The sequence below is a fragment of the Nerophis ophidion genome, linkage group LG11 (assembly GCF_033978795.1).
Source record: "Nerophis ophidion isolate RoL-2023_Sa linkage group LG11, RoL_Noph_v1.0, whole genome shotgun sequence".
Classification (NCBI taxonomy): Eukaryota; Metazoa; Chordata; class Actinopteri; order Syngnathiformes; family Syngnathidae; genus Nerophis; species Nerophis ophidion.
This window is the reverse complement of record NC_084621.1, coordinates 10,039,216-10,060,457: the sequence shown is the minus strand read 5'-3', so window position 1 is coordinate 10,060,457 and position 21,242 is coordinate 10,039,216. Positions and strand designations below refer to the sequence as shown.

General features: G+C 40.6%; 1 protein-coding gene across 1 annotated transcript in view; it reads left to right on the top strand.

The window, feature by feature from the left end:
• The window catches only part of ceacam1 (CEA cell adhesion molecule 1), an 87,125-nt gene that overhangs the window by 4,169 nt on the left and 61,714 nt on the right, over positions 1-21,242 (top strand). The window contains exons 3-7 of the mRNA XM_061916605.1: positions 5,597-5,875; positions 5,945-6,208; positions 9,462-9,551; positions 12,927-12,944; positions 18,799-19,092. Of these exons, the coding sequence (XP_061772589.1) occupies positions 5,597-5,875; positions 5,945-6,208; positions 9,462-9,551; positions 12,927-12,944; positions 18,799-19,092 (945 nt within the window). The remainder of the gene's footprint in view (positions 1-5,596; positions 5,876-5,944; positions 6,209-9,461; positions 9,552-12,926; positions 12,945-18,798; positions 19,093-21,242) is intronic.

Genomic DNA, 21,242 nt, shown 5'->3' with positions numbered 1-21,242 from the left:
TATCACAACTTCAAGGTGCAATGTTATAGTCAAACTCATTTTAGCTAAAGGGGCCGCATGGAGGAAAATCTGTGGACATGCAAGCCGGACTATTACAAACCTCGTTTGGAAATTATGTTTGATGTAAATATAAACAGAATACAATGATTTGCAAATCATTTTCAACCCATATTCAGTTGAATGCACTACAAAGACAACATATTTGATGTTCAAACTCATATACTTGGGGCTTCACGGTGGCAGAGGGGTTAGTGCGTCTGCCTCACAGGACATTTTGTTCCGGCAGCGTTCCCAGCTATATGTCGTCTGTTTTCATCGCGAAATTCCACAGTAATCTGGACATCTGTGTCGCTGAATCTTTTGCAGTTTGTTCAATGAATAATGGAGACGTCAAAGAAGAAAGCTGTAGGTGGGAAGCGGTGTATTGCGGCCGGCTTTAGCAACACAAACACAGCCGGTGTTTCATTGTTTACTATCCCGAAAGATGACAGTCAAGCTTTACTATGGAGCGGAGATGTCAAGCGAACACAGTTGGATTGGACCACACACAGTGTATTAATAAAAAACATGGGCTTCACGGTGGCAGAGGGGTTAGTGCGTCTGCCTCACAATACAAAGGTCCTGCAGTCCTGGGTTCAAATCCAGGCTCGGGATCTTTCTGTGTGGAGTTTGCATGTTCTCCCCGTGAATGCGTGGGTTCCCTCCGGGTACTCCGGCTTCCTCCCACTTCCAAAGACATGCACCTGGGGATAGGTTGATTGGCAACACTAAATTGGCCCTAGTGTGTGAATGTGAGTGTGAATGTTGTCTGTCTATCTGTGTTGGCCCTGCGATGAGGTGGCAACTTGTCCAGGGTGTACCCCGCCTTCCGCCCGATTGTAGCTGAGATAGGCGCCAGTGCCCCCCGCGACTCCAAAAGGGAATAAGCGGTAAAAAATGGATGGATGGAAACTCATATACTTTGGGGTTTTTTTTGCAATTGACTTAAAATTTCATGGCTGCAACATGTGCCAAAGTAGTTGGGAAAGGGCATGTTCACCACTGTTACATCATCTTTCCTTTTAACAACACTCAAACTTTTGGGAGCTGAGGAACTATTTGTTGAAGCTTTGAAAGTGGAATTCTTTAAATGATAAATGGGTTGTACTTGTATAGCGCTTTTTCTACCTTGAAGGTACTCAAAGCGCTTTGACACTACTTCCACATTTACCCATTCACACACTGATGGAGGGAGCTGCCATGCAAGGCGCCAACCAGCACCCATCAGGAGCAAGGGGGAAGTGTTTTGCTCAAGGAGACAACGGACGTGACGATGTTGGTACTAGGTGGGGATTGAACCAGGGACCCCCGGGTTGCGCATGGCCACTCTGTCCCACTGCACCACGCCGTCCCATTCTTGTTTTATCTAGAGCTTCAGTCGTTCAACAGTCCGGGGTCTCCGCTGTCGTATTTTACACTTCATAATGCGCCACACATTTTCTACGGAAGACAGGTCTGGACTGCAGGCGGGCCAGGAAAGTACCCGCACTCTTTTTTTACAAAGCCACGCTTTTGTAACACTTGTCTTGCTGAGATAAGCAGGGGCGTCCATGATAACGTTGCTTAGATGACAACATATGTTGCTCCAAAACCTGTATGGACCTTTCAGCATTAATGGTGCCTTCACAGATGTGTAAGTTACCCATGCCTTGGGCACTAATGCACCCCCATACCATCACAGATGCTGGCTTTTGAACTTTGCGCGTATAACAATCCGGATGGTTATTTTCCTCTTTGTTCTGGAAGACACCACGTTTTCTGTTTCCAAATATAATTTGAAATGTGGACTCGTCAGACCACAGAACACCTTTCCACTTTGCATCAGTCCATCTTAGGTGAGCTCGGGCCCAGCCAAGCCAGCGGCGTTTCAGTATATTGTTGATAAATGGGTTTGGCTTTGCATAGTAGAGTTTTAACTTGCACTTACAGATGTAGCGACCAACTGTAGTTACTGACAATGGTTTTATGAAGTCATCCTGAGCCCATGTGGTGATATCCTTTACACACTGATTTCAATTGTATTTATTTACTAGCAAGTTGGTCTCGCTTTGCACGACATTTTTAATTCTAAGAGAGACAAAACTCAAATAGAATTTGAAAATCAAAGAAAATATTTTAAAGACTTGGTCTTCACTTGTTTAGATAAATTAATTTATTTTTTTACTTTGCTTCTTATAACTTTCAGAAAGACTATTTTAGAGAAAAAATACAACCTTAAAAATTATTTTGGGATTTTTAAACACATATACCTTTTTACCTTTTAAATTCCTTCCTATTCTTTCCTGACAATTTAAATCAATTTTAAAGTATTTTTTATTGTAAAGAATTATAAATACATTTTATTTTAATTATTCATTTTAGTTTCTGTTTTTTCCACAAAGAATATTTGTGAACAATTTCTTCAAACTCATCATGATTAAATTTCAAAAAAATTATTCTGGCAAGTCTAGAAAATCTGTAGAATAAAATTAAAAATCTTATTTCAAAGTATTTTAAATTTATTTTAAAAAATTTTGTTCTGGAAAATCTAGAAGAAATTATGATTTGTCTTTTTTAGAAATATAATTCGGTCCAATATGTTATATATTATAACAAAGTGCAGATTTGGATTTTAACCTATTTAAAACATGTCATCAAAATTTTAAAATGAATCTTAATCAGGAAAAATTACAAATGATGTTCAGTGAATTATTTTTAATTTTTTCCAAAAGATTCGAATTAGCTCGTTTTTCTCTTCATTTTTTTCGGTTGAATTTTGAATTTCAAAGAGTCAAAATTGAAGACAAACTATGTTTCAAAATTTAATTTTCAATTTTTTCGTGTTTTTTTTTCATCATTACCGGGCGGTATAGCTCGGTTGGTAGAGCGACCGTGCCAGCAACTTGAGGGTTCCAGGTTCGATCCCCGTTTCCGCCATCCTAGTCACTGCCGTTGTGTCCTTGGGCAAGACACTTTACCCACCTGCTCCCAGTGCCACCCACACTGCTTTAAATGTAACTTAGATATTGGGTTTCAATATGTAAAGCGCTTTGAGTCACTAGAGAAAAAGCGCTATACAAAAATATATTTCACTTCACTTATTTCACTTTCATTTATTCCCTACAAAAAAACTCCCGTAAAAGGAAAAAAAATGTACGACGGTATGAAAGACAGAAATACCAATTTTTTTATATACACAGATTTATTTATGAAAGGTAAATTGAGCAACTTGGTTATTTCTGGCATTTTATTTAAGTGTGTATCAAACTGGTAGCCCTTTGCATTAATCAGTACCCAAGAAGTAGCTCTTGCTTTCAAAAAGGTTGGTGACCCCTGATATAGAACATCTATACGTTTACCAAACAATCTGTCACTCCTAATCGCTAAATCCCGTGAAATCTTATACATCTAGTCTCTTATGTGAATGAGCTAAATAATATTATTTTATATTTTACGGTAATGTGTTATTGATTTTACACATAAGTCCCCCCCTGAGTACAAGTCGCACCCCCGGCCAAACTATGAAAAAAACTGTGACTTATAGTCAGAGGTGGGTAGTAACGCGCTACATTTACTCCGTTACATCTACTTGAGTAACTTTTGGGATAAATTGTACTTTTAAGAGTAGTTTTTATGCAACATACTTTTACTTTTACTTGAGTATATTTATAGAGAAGAAATGCTACTTTTACTCCGTTCCATTTATCTACATTCAGTTCGCTACTCGCTACTTTTTTTTATCGATCTGTTAATGCACGCTTTGTTTGTTTTGATTTTGTCAGACGCGCATTCAAAGTAGGAACTACGCATGCCTGCGTTTCACCAATCACATGCAGTCACTGGTGACCTTGGACCAATCAAACAGAGCCAGGTGGTCACGTGACCGTCACACGTAGAACCCGACATGTTGAAAAACTTATCTGTTACCATTTAGTGGTCAACTGTACGGAATATGTACTGTACTGTGCAATCTACTAATAAAAGTTTCAATCAATCGACCAATCAATCAAAAGTGTAAAGGAAAAAAGACACTTTTTATTTCAACCGTACTTCCCGTCAAAAGCTTAAAGATTGATCGCACAGTTCCTGTCTTCACAATAAAAGCGCCGCTCCATCGCGCCTGCGCTAACAAAATAAGAGTCTCCGAAAGCTAGCGCAAACAAGCTAGCAAGCTACGGAGTTTGCCGCCAATGTATTTCTTGTAAAGTGTATAAAAACGAAAATGGACGCTGGACAGATAAGATGCCAAAAACCAACGACTTTCATGATGTATTAGACAGAAAAGAGGAACTTTTTTTCTCCTCCATTTGAAAACCTGGACATTATCAGCACTATACTGTCTGATTCCAATCAATGCAAGTCATCACAATCAGGTAATACACCAACTTATATTCTTGTCTTCATGAAAGATAGGAATCTATTTGTTAAACATGCATGTATATTTATTAAAACACCTTTAACATGTCAACAAAAACGGCAAAATAAATAAATATAAATATATATCTATACATATATATATACATGATATGTGTGTGTATGTATATATGAGGTAGATAACCTCGACTTGGTCATTTACTAAGTAATTGATTAGCGTTGAAAAACTTATTGGAGTGTTACCATTTAGTGGTCAATTGTACGGAATATGTACTGTACTGTGCAATCTACTAATAAAAGTTTCAATCAATCAATCAATCAGTCAATGAATGCCTACTGAGCCTATGGTGCTGTTAAGTTATTGTGGCTCAATTTTCCTTATTTTTTTATTTTAATGTATTATTATTTAATATATAATATTGTTTTAGTTTCTTAAGAGATATTCCTGGCTCTGAATTTGCTCATTGCTATTTTTATGTTTTTGTACATTATTTGTTGCTGTAATCATTAAACAAACAGGTTACTCATCAGTTACTCAGTACTTGAGTAGTTTTTTCACAACATACTTTTTACTTTTACTCAAGTAAATATTTGGGTGACTACTCCTTACTTTTACTTGAGTAATAAATCTCTAAAGTAACAGTACTCTTACTTGAGTACAATTTCTGGCTACTCTACCCACCTCTGCTTATAGTCCCAAAAATACGGTCTATAGCACTTTTCTCAAGTGACTCAAAGTGCTTTACATAGTGAAACCCAATATCTTCTTGTACTTCTATAGTGTTTTGTATATTGTACAGAATTGCTTATTATTTTTATTGGATAGTAGTCTGTTTATTTCAATTGTTAGTTGTTCCTTTATTACCTCTTATGTCATTTATTTCACCCCATATTTGTTCCCACTACCGCACCTTAAGTTGGAGTCTTTAATCTCGTTATATGCAAATATAATGACAATAAAGTTCATTCTATTCTATTCTATTCTATATCTAAGTTACATTTAAACCAGGGTGGGTGGCACTGGGAGCATGTGGGTAAAGTGTCTTGCCCAAGGACACAACGGCAGTACTTAGGATGGCGGAAAAGTGGGAATCGAACCCGGAACCCTCAAGTTGCTGTACCGACCAAGCTATGCCGCTCATGGTGGCTATGGTGCAATATTAAGTCGTTTTTGCATAACCATGTGTATTTTGTTCCTTCACAGAGCCTGTTTCAAACGTGACCTTCAGCGTCAATCAAACGCACCTGTCGGAGTTGTCAACAGCGGCGGTGACGTGCTCCGCCTCCTCAGGCTCATCCCCGTCGTTCCTGTGGCTGAATGGCAGCTCCGAGGTCGTCGCCAACGAAAGAGTTGCCCTCACCGATGAAAACGCCACGCTCTCGATCCTTGGCGTCAGCCGCCACGACCGTGGACCCTTCAGGTGCTTTGCGTTCAATCCCGTCAGCAACGGCACCAGCGATTTTTTAACCTTCACCATCACCTGTGAGTGATTCGCTTCAAGCCCTGAAGTTCTAATCCACGGCGCTCGAAAGTCTCCTTTTTCCTCCTCAGACGGCCCAGACAACATGGTCCTCACCGTCAACGGCAACGCTACTTCCTTTCTGACCGGATCCAACCTGACCATGTTCTGCTCGGCTCAGTCCAGTCCTCCCGCTCTGCTGCAGTGGGCTTTCAGGGGCCAACTTCTAAACTCGACGGGTCCTTCGCTGAAGCTTTTTGATGTCAGCCAGGACCAGAGCGGCCTCTATGGATGTCTGGCCTACAACAATGAGACCAACAGAAGCAGCAACATCACCAAAGACGTTGTGATCAGCAGTGAGTTGATTGGAAAGTGAAGAGATATACAAACCCCGTTTCCATATGAGTTGGGAAATTGTGTTAGATGTAAATATAAACAGAATACAATGATTTGAAAATCCTTTTTCAACCCATATCCAATTGAATGCACTACAAAGACAACATATTTGATATTCAAACCCATAAACTTTATTTTTTTTTGCAAATAATAATTAACTTGGAATTTCATGGCTGCAGCACGTGCCAAAGTAGTTGGGAAAGGGCATGTTCACCTGTTATATCCCCTTTTCTTTTAACAACAGTCAATAAACGTTTGGGAACTGAGGAAACTAATTGTTGAAGCTTTGAAAGTGGAATTCTTTCCCATTCTTGTTTTATGTAGAGCTTCAGTCCTTCAACAGTCGTATTTTACACTTCATAATGCGCCACACATTTCGATGGGACTGCAGACAGGCCAAGAAAGTACCGGCACTCTTTTACTACGAAGCCACGCTGTTGTAACACGTGGTTTGGCATTGTTTTGCTGAAATAAGCAGGGGCGTCCGTGATAACGTTGCTTGGATAACAACATATGTTGCTCCAAAACCTGTATGGACCTTTCAGCATTAATGGTGCCTTCACAGATGTGTAAGTTACCCATGCCTTGGGCACTAATACACCCCCATACCATCACAGATGCTGGCTTTTGAACTTTGCACCTATAACAATTCGGATGGTTATTTTCCTCTTTGTTCCGGAGGACACCACGTCCACAGTTTCCAAATATAATTTGAAATGTGGACTCGTCAGACCACAGAACACTTTTCCATTTTGCGTCAGTCTATCTTAGATGAGCTCAGGCCCAGCGAAGTCAACGGCGTTTCAGGGTGTTGTTGATAAACGGAACACCGCAGAGGCCACCACAGTATATATGTTTCTTTTACTTTTTATTCATAGCTGTATGTAGAAGTGGCTGGTTGCGTCAGCTGCTTTAATGTCTTTAATGTCCTTTGTGTTCTTTGATGTTTGATATTTCCCTCTTACACACATGTGAGAGGGATGTGTACTATGGCTATGAGTTGTTTTTTTTTCCTTGGCCTCAGTCTGGACCCCCTCACCAGGGCCCAGGCTATCGTGGAAATTTCTTAAAGACGATCCTTTAGTGACAAATAGCTTTAAAATGATTTATTAAAGTAACAAACAAATAATAACAAGCTTTGCAAAGCGAGACCAAACCAGAACGACACATCCGTTCGTTCCAGCTTGTTCTAACTCCTTTAGAATTTGACATGACAATTATACATTCTCAGAAGTCCCACCCTCCATGCTCATTTACATACAGTACACCAGTGGAATGAATACCCAAAGTCCTGTGAAGGGGAGAGGGTGTCGTTTGCCCAGAGGAGGGGGGTCACTCAGGAAAGGGGAACAATTTAGCTCTGTTGGGGGTAAGGAAGAGGGAAAACACATGCCCACGTCAACAATAGTCCACATGTTACATCAAAGACACAGGAGACAGAGCTTGATCAGACAATAAATCTCTTGCTAAGTGTCACATTCCTGAGCCCAATAAACAACTTTTGGCGACCCGTTCAAAGAACATCTTCAATTAAACGAGTACAAGTAATTTCGCTATCACAAGGCTTAGACCAATTTTTTTTATTTTATTTTATTTTATTTTAATCTTCTATTTTTTTCTGCCATTTACCCCCTTGTTTACCTGTATCTCATCTTTTTTGTAAGGGGCGCTGGAAGCCGGCAGACCCGTCAGCCATCCTGTTCTGTCCCCCTGTAATGTTTGTCTGATCTTGAATGGGTTTGTGCTCAAAATTTTAATTTTCCTGAAGGAATAAATAAAATACTATCTATCCATCCATCCATCCATCCATCATCTTCCGCTTATCCGAGGTCGGGTCGCGGGGGCAACAGCCTAAGCAGGGAAACCCAGACTTCCCTCTCCCCAGCCACTTCGTCTAGCTCTTCCCGGGGGATCCCGAGGCATTCCCAGGCCAGGCGGGAGACATAGTCTTCCCAACGTGTCCTGGGTCTTCCCCGTGGCCTCCTACCGGTTGGACGTGCCCTAAACACCTCCCTAGGGAGGCGTTCGGGTGGCATCCTGACCAGATGCCCGAACCACCTCATCTGGCTCCTCTCGATGTGAAGGAGCAGTGGCTTTACTTTGAGTTCCTCCCGGATGGCAGAGCTTCTCACCCTACCTCTAAGGGAGAGACCCGCCACACGGCGAAGGAAACTCATTTCGGCCGCTTGTACCCGTGATCTTATCCTTTCGGTCATGACCCAAAGCTCATGACCATAGGTGAGGATGGGAACGTAGATCGACCGGTAAATTGAGAGCTTTGCCTTCCGGCTCAGCTCCTTCTTCACCACAACGGATCGGTACAACGTCCGCATTACTGAAGACGCCGCACCGATCCGCCTGTCGATCTCACGATCCACTCTTCCCTCACTCGTGAACAAGACTCCTAGGTACTTGAACTCCTCCACTTGGGGCAGGGTCTGCTTCCCAAATACTATCTAATCAAATCTAAATAAATGGATTTGGCTTTGCATAGTAAAGTTTTAACTTGCACTTACAGATGTAGCGACCAACTGTAGTTACTGACAGTGGTTTTATGAAGTGTTCCTGAGCCCATGTGGTGATATCCTTTACACACTGATGTTGGTTTTTGATTCAGTACCGCCTCAGGGATCAAAGGTCTGTAATATCATCGCTTACGTGCAGTGATTTCTCCAGATTCTCTGAACCTTTTAATGATTTTATGGACCATAGATGGTAAAATCCCTAAATTCCTTGCAATGGCTTGTTGAGAAATGTTGTTCTAAAACTGTTCGACAATTTGCTTACAAAGTGGTGACCCTCGCCCCATCCTTGTTTGTGAATTACTTAGCATTTCATGGAAGCTGCTTTTATACCCAATCATGGCACCCACCTGTTCCCAATTAGCCTGCACACATGTGTGATGTTCCGTATAAGTGTTTGATGAGCATTTCTCAACTTTATCAGTATTTATTTCCACCTTTCCCAACTTCTTTGTCACGTGTTGCTGGCTGGCATCAATTTCTAAAGTTAATGATTATTTGCAAAAATAAAATGTTGATCAGTTTGAACATCAAATATGTTGTCTTTGTAGCATATTCAACTGAATATGGGTTGAAAATGATTTGCAAATCATTGTATTCTGTTTATTCTTACATCTAACACAATTTCCCAACTCATATGGAAACAGGGTTTGTAAATCAGTGGGTAATTAATGTATTTGCTTGTCTGCAGAGTCGCACACATCAGCATTGAAACAACATGCCTTTCACGTGTGGCTCGTTCCCATGATGCATTGGGTCGGATTCCTCCTGGCACTGCTCGGTAAGATTTGATATTACCTTGAATATCATCAGTCACAAAACATTAGAACGAGCCTTTTATTCAGGACCCATGAGTCACAAAACATTAGTACGAGCCTTTTATTCAGGACCCAGCCATAGGGTTGGGCATCATTTGGATTTGGGCGATTCCGAGAAGCAGAGTCGAAAACATACTACGAATTTCTCACAGGGCCATTTTCAAATAGGGTCAGCAAGTGAGACTGAGCCTCATTCGACGTGATGAAAAATGTTCATAAACGCATAATAAAACCATAAAATAAATATTAATAGGTGCCCATTAAACTGTGTTGTACAAGACCAGTTGTGTAAATCATAAATAAAAACAGAATGCGACGATTTGCAAATCCTTTTCAACTTATATTCAATTGAATAGACTGCAAATACAAGATATTTAATGTTCGAACTGAGAATTTTTTTTATTTTTTTGCAAATCATTAACTCAGAATTTAATGTCAGCAACACATTGCAAAAAAGTTAGCATTTTTACCACTGTGTTACATGGCCTTTCCTTTTAACAACACTCAGTAATTTTTTGGAAACTGAGGAGACCAATTTTTGAAGCTTTTCAGGTGGAATTATTTCCAATTCTTGCTCGATGTACAGCTTAAGTTGTTCAACAGTCGAAGGTCTCCATAGTATTTTAGGTTTCATAATGCGCCACACATTTTAAATGGGTGACAGGTCTGGACTACAGGCAGGCCAGTCTAGTACCCACACTTTTTTACTGTGAAGCCACGTTGTTGTAACACGTGCAGAATGTGGCTTGGCTTACTGAAATAAGCAGGGGCATCCATGAATAGACGTTGCTTGGATGTTGCTCCAAAACCTGTATGTACCTTTTCAGCATTAATGGTGCCTTCACAGATGTGTAAGTTACCCATGCCTTGGGCACTAATGCACCCCCATACCATCCCAGATGCTGGCTTTTGAACTTTGCGCCTATAACTATCCGGATGGTTCTTTTCCTCTTCATATAGGAAATATATTATAATAATGTAGCTCCTATATAAAAAAAAAAAAGAATGCATTTTTTTTTTTTTTAAAGCAAACAGACACCAAAATATATGTATTTTATTTGTTTTAATTAGCCCTTTACACCATCCAGCAGCTGTAAAATTATAAAACAATATTGCTTAATAGACAATTTCCTGAAGGAGAGTCCCGGGTGGTTGCTGTATCGCATTAAAAACTAGATTTTGACCCACTTCTATGGTGGAAAAACGATAAGCCCATATATCCTCTTACTGCCAAATTAGCCAGGTTGGGGGGGGGTAAAGAAAAGTTAATCTGAGGCTGAGTTGACTTGAAACTGTTTAATGTTGCACTTTGTATACGAAGAAGAAAAGATGTCATTTTATTTCATCCGAGCAACAACTTTAGGCAGTTTAATGTTGATTAACGTGGACCCCGACTTAAACAAGTTGAAAAACTTATTGGGGTGTTACCATTTAGTGGTCAATTGTACGGAATATGTATTGTACTGTGCAATCTATTAATAAAAGTCTCAATCAATCAATCAAAGAAAGCACTTTATATGTAGAAAGGTTTTGTTAGAAAACCATTCTGAGCCTTATTTAGTTTTTATTTTATTTATGTTGACCACATTAACCCTGGCAATGGACTCTGTGTGTAAATGTATGTTATGCCATTGTTTACAAATTTGGTAAATAAATAACCCAAAAATTTATATTTTGTTGTTTTCTTACTGTACCGAAAACGAACCGAACCGTGACCTCTAAACCAAGGTACGTACCGAACCGAAATGTTTGTGTACCGTTACACCCCTAGTAGACATAGCCTTAGTAAATCAGGCCCTTAAAGGCCTACTGAAATGAGATTTTCTTATTTAAACGGGGATAGCAGGTCCATTCTATGTGTCATACGTGATTATTTTGCAATATTGCCATATTTTTGCTGAAAGGATTTAGTAGAGAACATCGACGATAAAGTTCGCAACTTTTGGTCGCTAATAAAAAAATCCTTGCCTTGACCGGAAGTAGCAGACGATAATCGCGTGACGTCACCGGTGTGAGGGCTCCTCACATTATATAATGTGAGCCTCCAGCAGCAAGAGCTATTCCAAACGAGAAAGCGACAATTTCCCTATTAATTTGTGTGAGGATGAAAGATTTGTGGATGAGGAAAGTTAGAGTGAAGCGCAAAAAAATAATTTTGGAAGATCCCTTATCAGCTCATTGTTTTAATAGTGTTTTAGTGAGATTGTGAAGTCATACCTGAAAGTCGGATGTCTCTCAGAGAAGCCATTGGAGGAGCCAAGATCACAGCTGCCTTTTTGAGTTGCAGGAGGAAGTCGCATAATCCACTGAAGTCTCCGGTAAGAGCCGACTTAATATCACAATTTTCCCATCCAAAAATTTGCTGGTTGACGTAGAGAAACATGTTCGCCTAACCGCTCTGTGTTAAAGCTTCACAACAAACAAAGAAACACCGGCTGTGTTTCGGTGCTAAAGACAGCTGCAATCCACCAACAGCATCCTTATTTATAGTCTCCATTATTAATTGAACAAATTGCAAAATATTCAGGAACACAGATGTCCAAATTACTGTGTAATCTTGCGATGAAAAGAGACGACTTTTAGCCGTGTGTGGTGCTGGGCTAATATTCCGCGACGTTTTTGACAAGAAACTCCGCGGGAAATTTAAAATTGCAATTTAGTAAACTAAAGCGGCCGTATTGGCATGTGTTGCAATGTTAATATTTCATCGTTGATATATAAACTATCAGACTGCGTGGTCAGTAGTAGTGGCTTTCAGTAGGCCTTTAATCTCGTGCACTGAAGCTTAGTTGATAAACTTTGTGTGCAGTATTGAGTTTTGACGTGTTTTAATACACACAAACCTTTAGTGGTTCAGGCCCTTTGTAGTTTAACAACTGTCGTCCACAATAATACTGGAACCATCTTAGCCAGGTTCTGCCTCCTTTTGTAGAAGAAGTACTTTGTACCAGACTCTCAGGCGAGAGCTGTCTTACCTCGGTCTGTGAGCATGAACTGATGATTTCTGCTCAGATGAGAGGCCAAACATTTTCTGAGACAATCTAAGCAGATCGAGTCAATGACCTGGATGGATGAGAATATTTGCAAATAGCCAACTGGAATGCTGTCTGACTTTCTTACAATAAAACTCCTTCATTGGAACTTATTCATTTGTAACAATAAGGTCTTTTTCTCCTGAAATTGAATTGTGTGTTTGTTCTGAACAAGGTATCTGAGAGACTCACAACAATTGTGTCCCAGGGGTGTCAAGTGGCCAGCAAGGACAGAACAGTATTATGATAGAATGCTATGCTTTAAAAAAAAAAAAAAAAAAAAAAATGACTGCTTGTCTTTTACAGATGCTGGTGGCCTCCTTTGAACCATGCATGGTGAAACAAGGTGTGTGTCCAATATTGTGAAATATATAAAAAACATAATTGCTGCTTAAATACTACATCATTAGTATTAACCAACAATGTAACTATTTACAAACCCTGTTTCCATATGAGTTGGGAAATTGTGTTAAATGTCAATATAAACTGAATACAATAATTTGCAAATCCTTTCCAACCCATATTCAGTTGAATGCACTACAAAGACAAGATATTTGATGTTCAAACTCATAAACTTTTTTTTTTTTTGCAAATAATAATTAACTTAGAATTTCATGGCTGCAACCTGTGCCAAAGTAGTTGGGAAAGGGCATGTTCACCACTGTGTTACATCACCTTTTCTTTTAACAACTCTCAAACGTTTGGGAACTGAGGAAACTAATTATTGAAGCTTTGAAAGCGGAATTCTTTCCCATTCTTGTTTTATGTAGAGCTTCAGTCGTTCAACAGTCCGGGGTCTCCGCTGTCATATTTTACGCTTCATAATGTGCCACAAATTTTCGATGGGAGACATGTCTGGACTGCAGGCGGGCCAGGAAAGTACCCGCACTCTTTTAATACAAAACCACGCTGTTGTAACACGTGGCTTGGCATTGTCTTGCTGAAATAAGCAGGGGCGTCCATGATAACATTGCTTGGATGACAACATATGTTGCTCCAAAACCTGTATGGACCATTCAGCATTAATGGTGCCTTCACAGATATGTAAGTTACCCATGCCTTGGGCACTAATACACCCCCATACCATCACAAATGCTGGCTTTTGAACTTTGCGCCTATAACAATCCGGATGGTTATTTTCCTCTTTGTTCCGGAGGACACCACGTCCACAGTTTCCAAATGTAATTTTAAATGTGGACTCGTCAGACCACAGAACACCTTTCCACTTTGCATCAGTCCATCTTAGATGAGCTCGGGCCCAGAGAAGCCACCGGCGAAACTTGGTGTTGTTGATAAATGGGTTTTGCTTTGCATAGTAGAGTTTTAACTTGCACTTACAGATGTAGTGACCAACTGTAGTTACTGACAGTGTTTTTATGAAGTGTTCCTGAGCCCACGTGGTGATATCCTTTACACATTGTCTGTTTTTGATGCAGTACCGCCTGAGGGATCAACGGTCCATAATATCAACGCTTACGTGCAGTGAATTCTCCAGATTCTCTGAACCTTTTGATGATTTTACGGACCGTAGATGGTAAAATCCCTAAATTCCTTGCAATAGCTCGTTGAGAAATGTTGTTCTTAAACTGTTCGACAATTTTCTTACGAATTGGTGACCCTCGCTCCATCCTTGTTTGTGAATTACTTAGTATTTCATGGAAGCTGCTTTTATACCCAATCATGGCACCCACCTGTTCCCAATTAGCCTGCACACCTGTGGGATGTTCCTTATAAGTGTTTAATGAGAATTTCTCAACTTTATCAGTATTTATAGCCACCTTTCCCAACTTCTTTGTCACGTGTTGCCGGCATCAAATTCTAAAGTTAATGATTATTTGCAAAAAAAAAAATGTTTTATGAGTTTGAACATGAAATAAGTTGTCTTTGTAGCATATTCAACTGAATATGGGTTGAAAATGAATTGTATTCTATTTATATTTATGTCTAACAATTTCCCAACTCATATGGAAACGGGGTTTGTATATCCAGATTAAATATTATATTCTTAATGTCAATATTTGTGGCGTAAGCCGGCTGTTTTTGTGTGATGTCATTCTCTCACTAATAAAACATTAATCTGGTCTCTACGGCGTGAAGAAAACCTGCTTTGCATGACCACAAACACCGATTGCTTGTGGGTAGATCAACTGTAAACACCAACTGGTTTTTGATTGGCTTCAAAAATGTGCTGAACTTGAATTAATTCGAGGATGTAAGAGTCATTTTTTAATTGTTGTTTTTAATTTTTTCTGTAATGTTGCATATCATTGAAATATCATTGATATTAGTGGTTAGGGAGATTAATAGTCCTCAGTCCTTTTCCTTTTTGCATACGTGGATGCGGGTTTGTGATTACAGTAAACAATAAAAAAGGAAGCGAAAGGAAAGGAATACGAGGAGACAAATTTGCGGTCATGTACCTATTATAAAAATAAAAAATACAGTAACTGAAAACCTTCATATTTTTCTTGCCAACCAGTTGTGTTCTGTAAGATGAACGTATTACCCCAGCTTTCTGTTTACCTAATAAAACTGCATCAATCTGAAATTATGTTAATTAACCCTAGTTCTTTTTTTGTTTTGTTTGGAATGTTGAATGAATGTTTCTTCGGAGAAAAGGTTATTCTACCATGCGACATTATGTTCAAAAGAATATCCTCATTCGTTTTTTGCTATAACGACAAAGAAAACCTCTGCTGTGAATAGATTTTATCGTTAAAGTTTTTTGTCAATCTGCTAACATTAATTCTGCTGGAATATACATATTATCAATTATTATTACAAAATGAGCCCCAGAGATCCAAAAGGTTTAGAACGTCTGCCTTAAAATACAGTAAGTTTACATAAGGCCTTTGTTTATGTTTTTGTTTTTTAAGCTACTGTAATTTCCCTAAATTCAAGAATATTTGCTTTTTTATACCAGACTCTGAGAGGGACCAAAGTTGGCAGCAACACTGGCTTTCATGCATTTTTATTTAAAAAAATGCCATCTTCCCAAAAGCTTACGTAGGAATATTGGGGGGGGTTTTCACCGCTTTAACCGAGTAAATTGAGTAAAACTAATTCTGCATTAAATAAATACAGTGTTCCCTCGTTAAAACACGGTTCACTTTACACGGCCTCGCTGTTGCACAGATTTCTTTTGTGTGTGTAATTTTTTACAGTGTCACATGTTTTTTTTTTTTTTTTTTTTACAGCATTGTGTTCTGCGTCCTGATCCGCTAAGGCAGTGGTTATCAAACTTTTTCAGTGATGTACTCCCGGTGAACATTTTTGAAATTAAAGTACCCCCTAATCAGAGCAAAGCATTTTTGGTTTGGAAAAAAAAGGAGATAAAGAAGTAAAATACAGTATAACAGTGCAAAATATTTCTCATTTGTAGTGGTCTTTCTTGAACTTTTGGGAAAAAAAGATGTAAAAATAACTAAAAACTTGTTGAAAAATAAAGAAGTGACTCAATTATAAATAAAGATTTCTACACATAGAAGTAATCATCAACTTAAAGTGCCCTCTTTGGGGATTGTAATAGAGATCCATCTGGATTCATTAACTTAATTTATAAACATTTCTTCCCAAAAAAAGAAATATTTAACATCAATTTTTATGGAACATGTCCACAAAAAATCTAGCAGTCAACACTGAATATTGCATTGTTGCATTTCTTTTCACAGTTTATGAACTTACATTCATATTTTGTTGAAGTATTATTCAATGAATATATTTATAAATAATTTTTGATTTGTTGCTATTTTTAGAATATTTAAAAAATAATCTCATGTACCCTTTGGCATACCTTCAAGAACCGCTGCTCTAAAGCAGTGGTTCTTAACCTTTTTTCAGTGATGTACCCCCTGTGAACATGTCTTTAATTCAAGTACCCCCTAATCAGAGCAAAGCATTTTTGGTTGGAAAAAAAAGGAGATAAAGAAGTAAAATGCAGTATAACAGTGCAAAATATTGCTCATTTGTAGTGGTCTTTCTTGAACTATTTGGAAAAAAGATGTAAAAATAACTAAAAGCTTGTCGAAAAATAAAGAAGTGACTCAATTATAAATAAATATTTCTACACATAGAAGTAATCATCAACTTAAAGTGGCCTCTTTGGGGATTGTAATAGAGATCCATCTGGATTCATCAACTTCATTCTAAACATTTCTTCACAAAAAAAATAAATCTTTAACATCAATATTTATGGAACATGTCCACAAAAAAATCTAGCTGTCAACACTGAATATTGCATTGTTGTATTTCTTTTCACAGTTTATGAACTTACATTCATATTTTGTTGAAGTATTATTCAATAAAGGGCTTCACGGTGGCAGAGGGGTTAGTGCGTCTGCCTCACAATACGAAGGTCCTGCAGTCCTGGGTTCAAATCCAGGCTCGGGATCTTTCTGTGTGGAGTTTGCATGTTCTCCCCGTGACTGCGTGGGTTCCCTCCGGGTACTCCGGCTTCCTCCCACCTCCAAAGACATGCACCTGGGGATAGGTTGATTGGCATCACTAAAATTGGCCCTAGTGTGTGAATGTGAGTGTGAATGTTGTCTGTCTATCTGTGTTGGCCCTGTGATGAGGTGGCGACTTGTCTAGGGTGTACCCCGCCTTCCGCCCGATTGTAGCTGAGATAGGCGCCAGCTCCCCCCGCGACCCCGAACGGGAATAAGCGGCAGAAAATGGATGGATGGATGGATTATTCAATAAAAATATTTATAAAGGATTTTTGAATTGTTGCTATTTTTAGAATATTTTTGAAAAATCTCACGTACCCCTTGGCATACCTTCAAGAACCGCTGCTCTAAGGCAGTGGTTCTCAACCTTTTTTCAGTGAACATTTTTTCCTTTCAAGTACCCCCTAATCAGAGCAAAGCATTTTTGGTTGGAAAAAAAGAGATGAAGTAAAATACAGCACTATGTCATCAGTTTCTGATTTATTAAATTGTGTAACAGTTTGAAATATTGCCCATTTGTAGTGGTCTTTCTTGAACTATTTGGAAAAAAAGATATAAAAAGTCTGCGGGCTATAGAGCGTTTTCCGTTCGGGCTCCAGTACTCTGGAATGCCCTCCCGGTAACAGTTTGAGATGCTACCTCAGTAGAAGCATTTAAGTCTCACCTTAAAACTCATCTGTATACTCTAGCCTTTAAATAGACCTCCTTTTTAGACCAGTTGATCTGCCGCTTCTTTTCTTTCTCCTATGTCCCCCCCTCCCTTGTGGAGGGAGTCCGGTCCGATGACCATGGATGAAGTACTGGCTGTCCAGAGTCGAGACCCAGGATGGACCGCTCGTCGGGACCCAGGATGGACCGCTCGCCTGTATCGGTTGGGGACATCTCTACGCTGCTGATCCGCTTGAGATGGTTTCCTGTGGACGGGACTCTCGCTGCTGTCTTGGATCCGCTTGAACTGAACTCTCGCGGCTGTGTTGGAGCCACTATGGATTGAACTTTCACAGTATCATGTTAGACCCACTCGACATCCATTGCTTTCGGAGGGGGGGGTTGCCCACATCTGAGGTCCTCTCCAAGGTTTCTCATAGTCAGCATTGTCACTGGCGTCCCACTGGATGTGAATTCTCCCTGCCCACTGGGTGTGAGTTTTCCTTGCCCTTTTGTGGGTTCTTCCGAGGATGTTGTAGTCGTAATGGTTTGTGCAGTCCTTTGAGACATTTGTGATTTGGGGCTATATAAATAAACATTGATTGATTGATAAAAATAACTAAAACAAACTTGGGGTACATGACTGAAAAAAGTTGAGAACCACTGCTCTATATGACGTGACAACTGCTATGACTGGTGGAAAGTTGCAGGACAACAGGAGGTTTACAGTAAATGGACACTCCTGCTGTGCTGTGTACCCGTGACAGCTCAGGGAGGACCAGGGCATAACAAGGTGTGGCCATTTGTATTCACTGGTATCGCTATGACAGGGTGGTTCTCAGCATTTGCATCGCATGAACAGAAAAGTTCATACAGAGCAAATATTTGCTATTAAGAAAGCGAGCGGGTTTGAATAGGCAGTCTAGTCTATCTGACGAGGGCCTAAGAGCGGCAGCATGGAGTCCCCGTTGGCGTCTCTTCTCATCATATCACTATTGTCCTGCGCGACAGGTAAGATTTTTTACAACGCCTTTACTTTCACGGTGTATCAAAACCGTCGTTAAAGTCTTTGTCTTTTGCAGATGTCGTACACGGCCAGGGTCTATCCGCCTCTCAGAACCCAATACCTGTGGGTCAGAATGTCACATTTTCCAGCCTAAACGTAGTCGACAGAGGTGCATGGCTCTTCAACAGTGAACTCGTCATCTTGATCATTCTCGGGACTGGCACCGCGACCCCAAATTGGAAGGACAGGGTGGCGTTCAATTCCACCACCTCGTCTTTGACGATAGCGTCAGTGAAGCTGAATGAGTCCGGGACGTACACGCTACAAGATGTGACTTCTGGTGCTTCTCAGCTGGTGCTGTCGGTCCAAGGTAAGAAGACGCTATGGAATTCCATTTTAAAACATTTCTGTAGGATTAGGCATTGGTAAGGTCAACCAACCTCTAGTGGCGTAGGCAGTAGGGGTGTGGGAAAAAATCGATTCGAATATGAATCGCGATTCTCACGTTGTGCGATTCAGAATCGATTCTCCATCCATCTTCTCCCGCTTGTCTGAGGTCAGGTTGCGGGAAGCCCAGACTTCCCTCTCCACAGCCACTTCGTCTAGCTCTTCCCGGGGGGATCCCGAGGTGTTCCCAGGCCAGCCGGGAGACATAGTCTTCCTAACGTGTCCTGGGTCTTCCCCGTGGCCTCCTACCGGTTGGATGTGCCCTAAACACCTCCCTAAGGAGGCGTTCGGGTGGCATCCTGACCAGATGCCCGAACCACCTCATCTGGCTCCTCTCCATGTGGAGGAGCAGCGGCTTTACTTTGAGTTCCTCCCGGATGGCAGAGCTTCTCACCCTATCTCTAAGGGAGAGACCCGCCACCCGGCGGAGGAAACTCATTTCGGCCGCTTGCACCCGTGATCTTATCCTTTCGGTCATGACCCAAAGCTCATGACCATAGGTGAGGATAGGAACGTAGATCGACCGGTAAATTGAGAGCTTTGCCTTCCGGCTCAGCTCCTTCTTCACCACAACGGATCGATACGTCAGCACTACTGAAGACGCCGCACCGATCCGCCTGTCGATCTCACGATCCACTCTTCCCCCACTCGTGAACAAGACTCCTAGGTACTTGAACTCCTCCACTTGGGGCAGGGTCTCCTCCCCAACCCGGAAATGGCACCCCTTTTCCGGGCGAGAACCATGGACTCGGACTTGGAGGTGCTGATTCTCATTCGGTCGCTTCACACACAGCTGCGAACCGACCCAGTGAGAGCTGAAGATCCCGGCCAGATGAAGCCACCAGGACCTCATCATCTGCAAAAACCAGAGACCTAATCCTGCGGCCACCAAACCGGAACCCCTCAACGCCTTGACTGCGCCTAGAAATTCTGTCCATAAAAGTTATGAACAGAATCGGTGACAAAGGACAGCCTTGGCGGAGTCCAACCCTCACTGTAAATGTGTTCGACGTACTGCCAGCAATGCGGACCAAGTTCTGACACTGATCATACAGGGAGCGGACCGCCACAATCAGACAGTCCAATACCCCATACTCTCTGAGCACTCTCCACAGGACTTCCCAGGGACACGGTCCAATGCCTTCTCCAAGTCCACAAAGCACATGTAGACTGGTTGGGCAAACTCCCATGCACCCTCAAGAACCCAGCTCAAAGACTTCTATGGAATTACAACATAATGGACTCAGATTTCCCTCGCCCGGACGCGGGTCACCGAATTGGGCCCGAAGAGGCAACTTGGGTCATCCCTCCAATGGGCTCACCACTCATAGGAGGGGCCATAGAGGTCGGGTGCATTGTGAGCTGGGCGGAAGCCGAAGGCAGGGCACTTGGCGGTCTGATCCTCGGCTACGTAAGAATCGATTCGGATTTTTTAAAAATCGTTTTTTTTGTTTTTTTTTAATCAATCCAACAAACCACTACACAGCAATACCATAACAATGCAATCCAATTCCAAAACCGAACCTGACCCAGCAACACTCAGAACTGCAATAAACAGAGCAATTGAGAGGAGACACAAACACCACACAGAACAAACCAAAAGTAGTGAAACAAAAATGAATATTATCAACAACAGTATCAATATTAGTTATAATTTCAGCATAGCAGTGATTAAAAATCCCTCATTGACATTATCATTAGACATTTATATAAAATAAAAAAAGAACAATAGTGTCACAGTGGCTTACACTTGCATGGCATCTCATAAGCTTGACAACACACTGTGTCCAATGTTTTCACAAAGATAAAATAAGTCTTATTTTTGGTTCATTTAATACAGGGGTAGGGAACCTGTGGCTCTTTTGATGACTCCATCTGGCTCTTAAGTAAATCTTAGCTGACATTGCTTAACACGATAAGTAATGAATATTTCTGCTGGTAATCACAGTGTTAAAAATAACTTTCAAGTTATAAACCTTTTCATGCATTTTAATCCACCCATCCGTTTTCTACAGCACCTGTTCAAGAAGTGGCATTAATGGTGAAAAGTATTTTATTTATTATTGGTTAGCA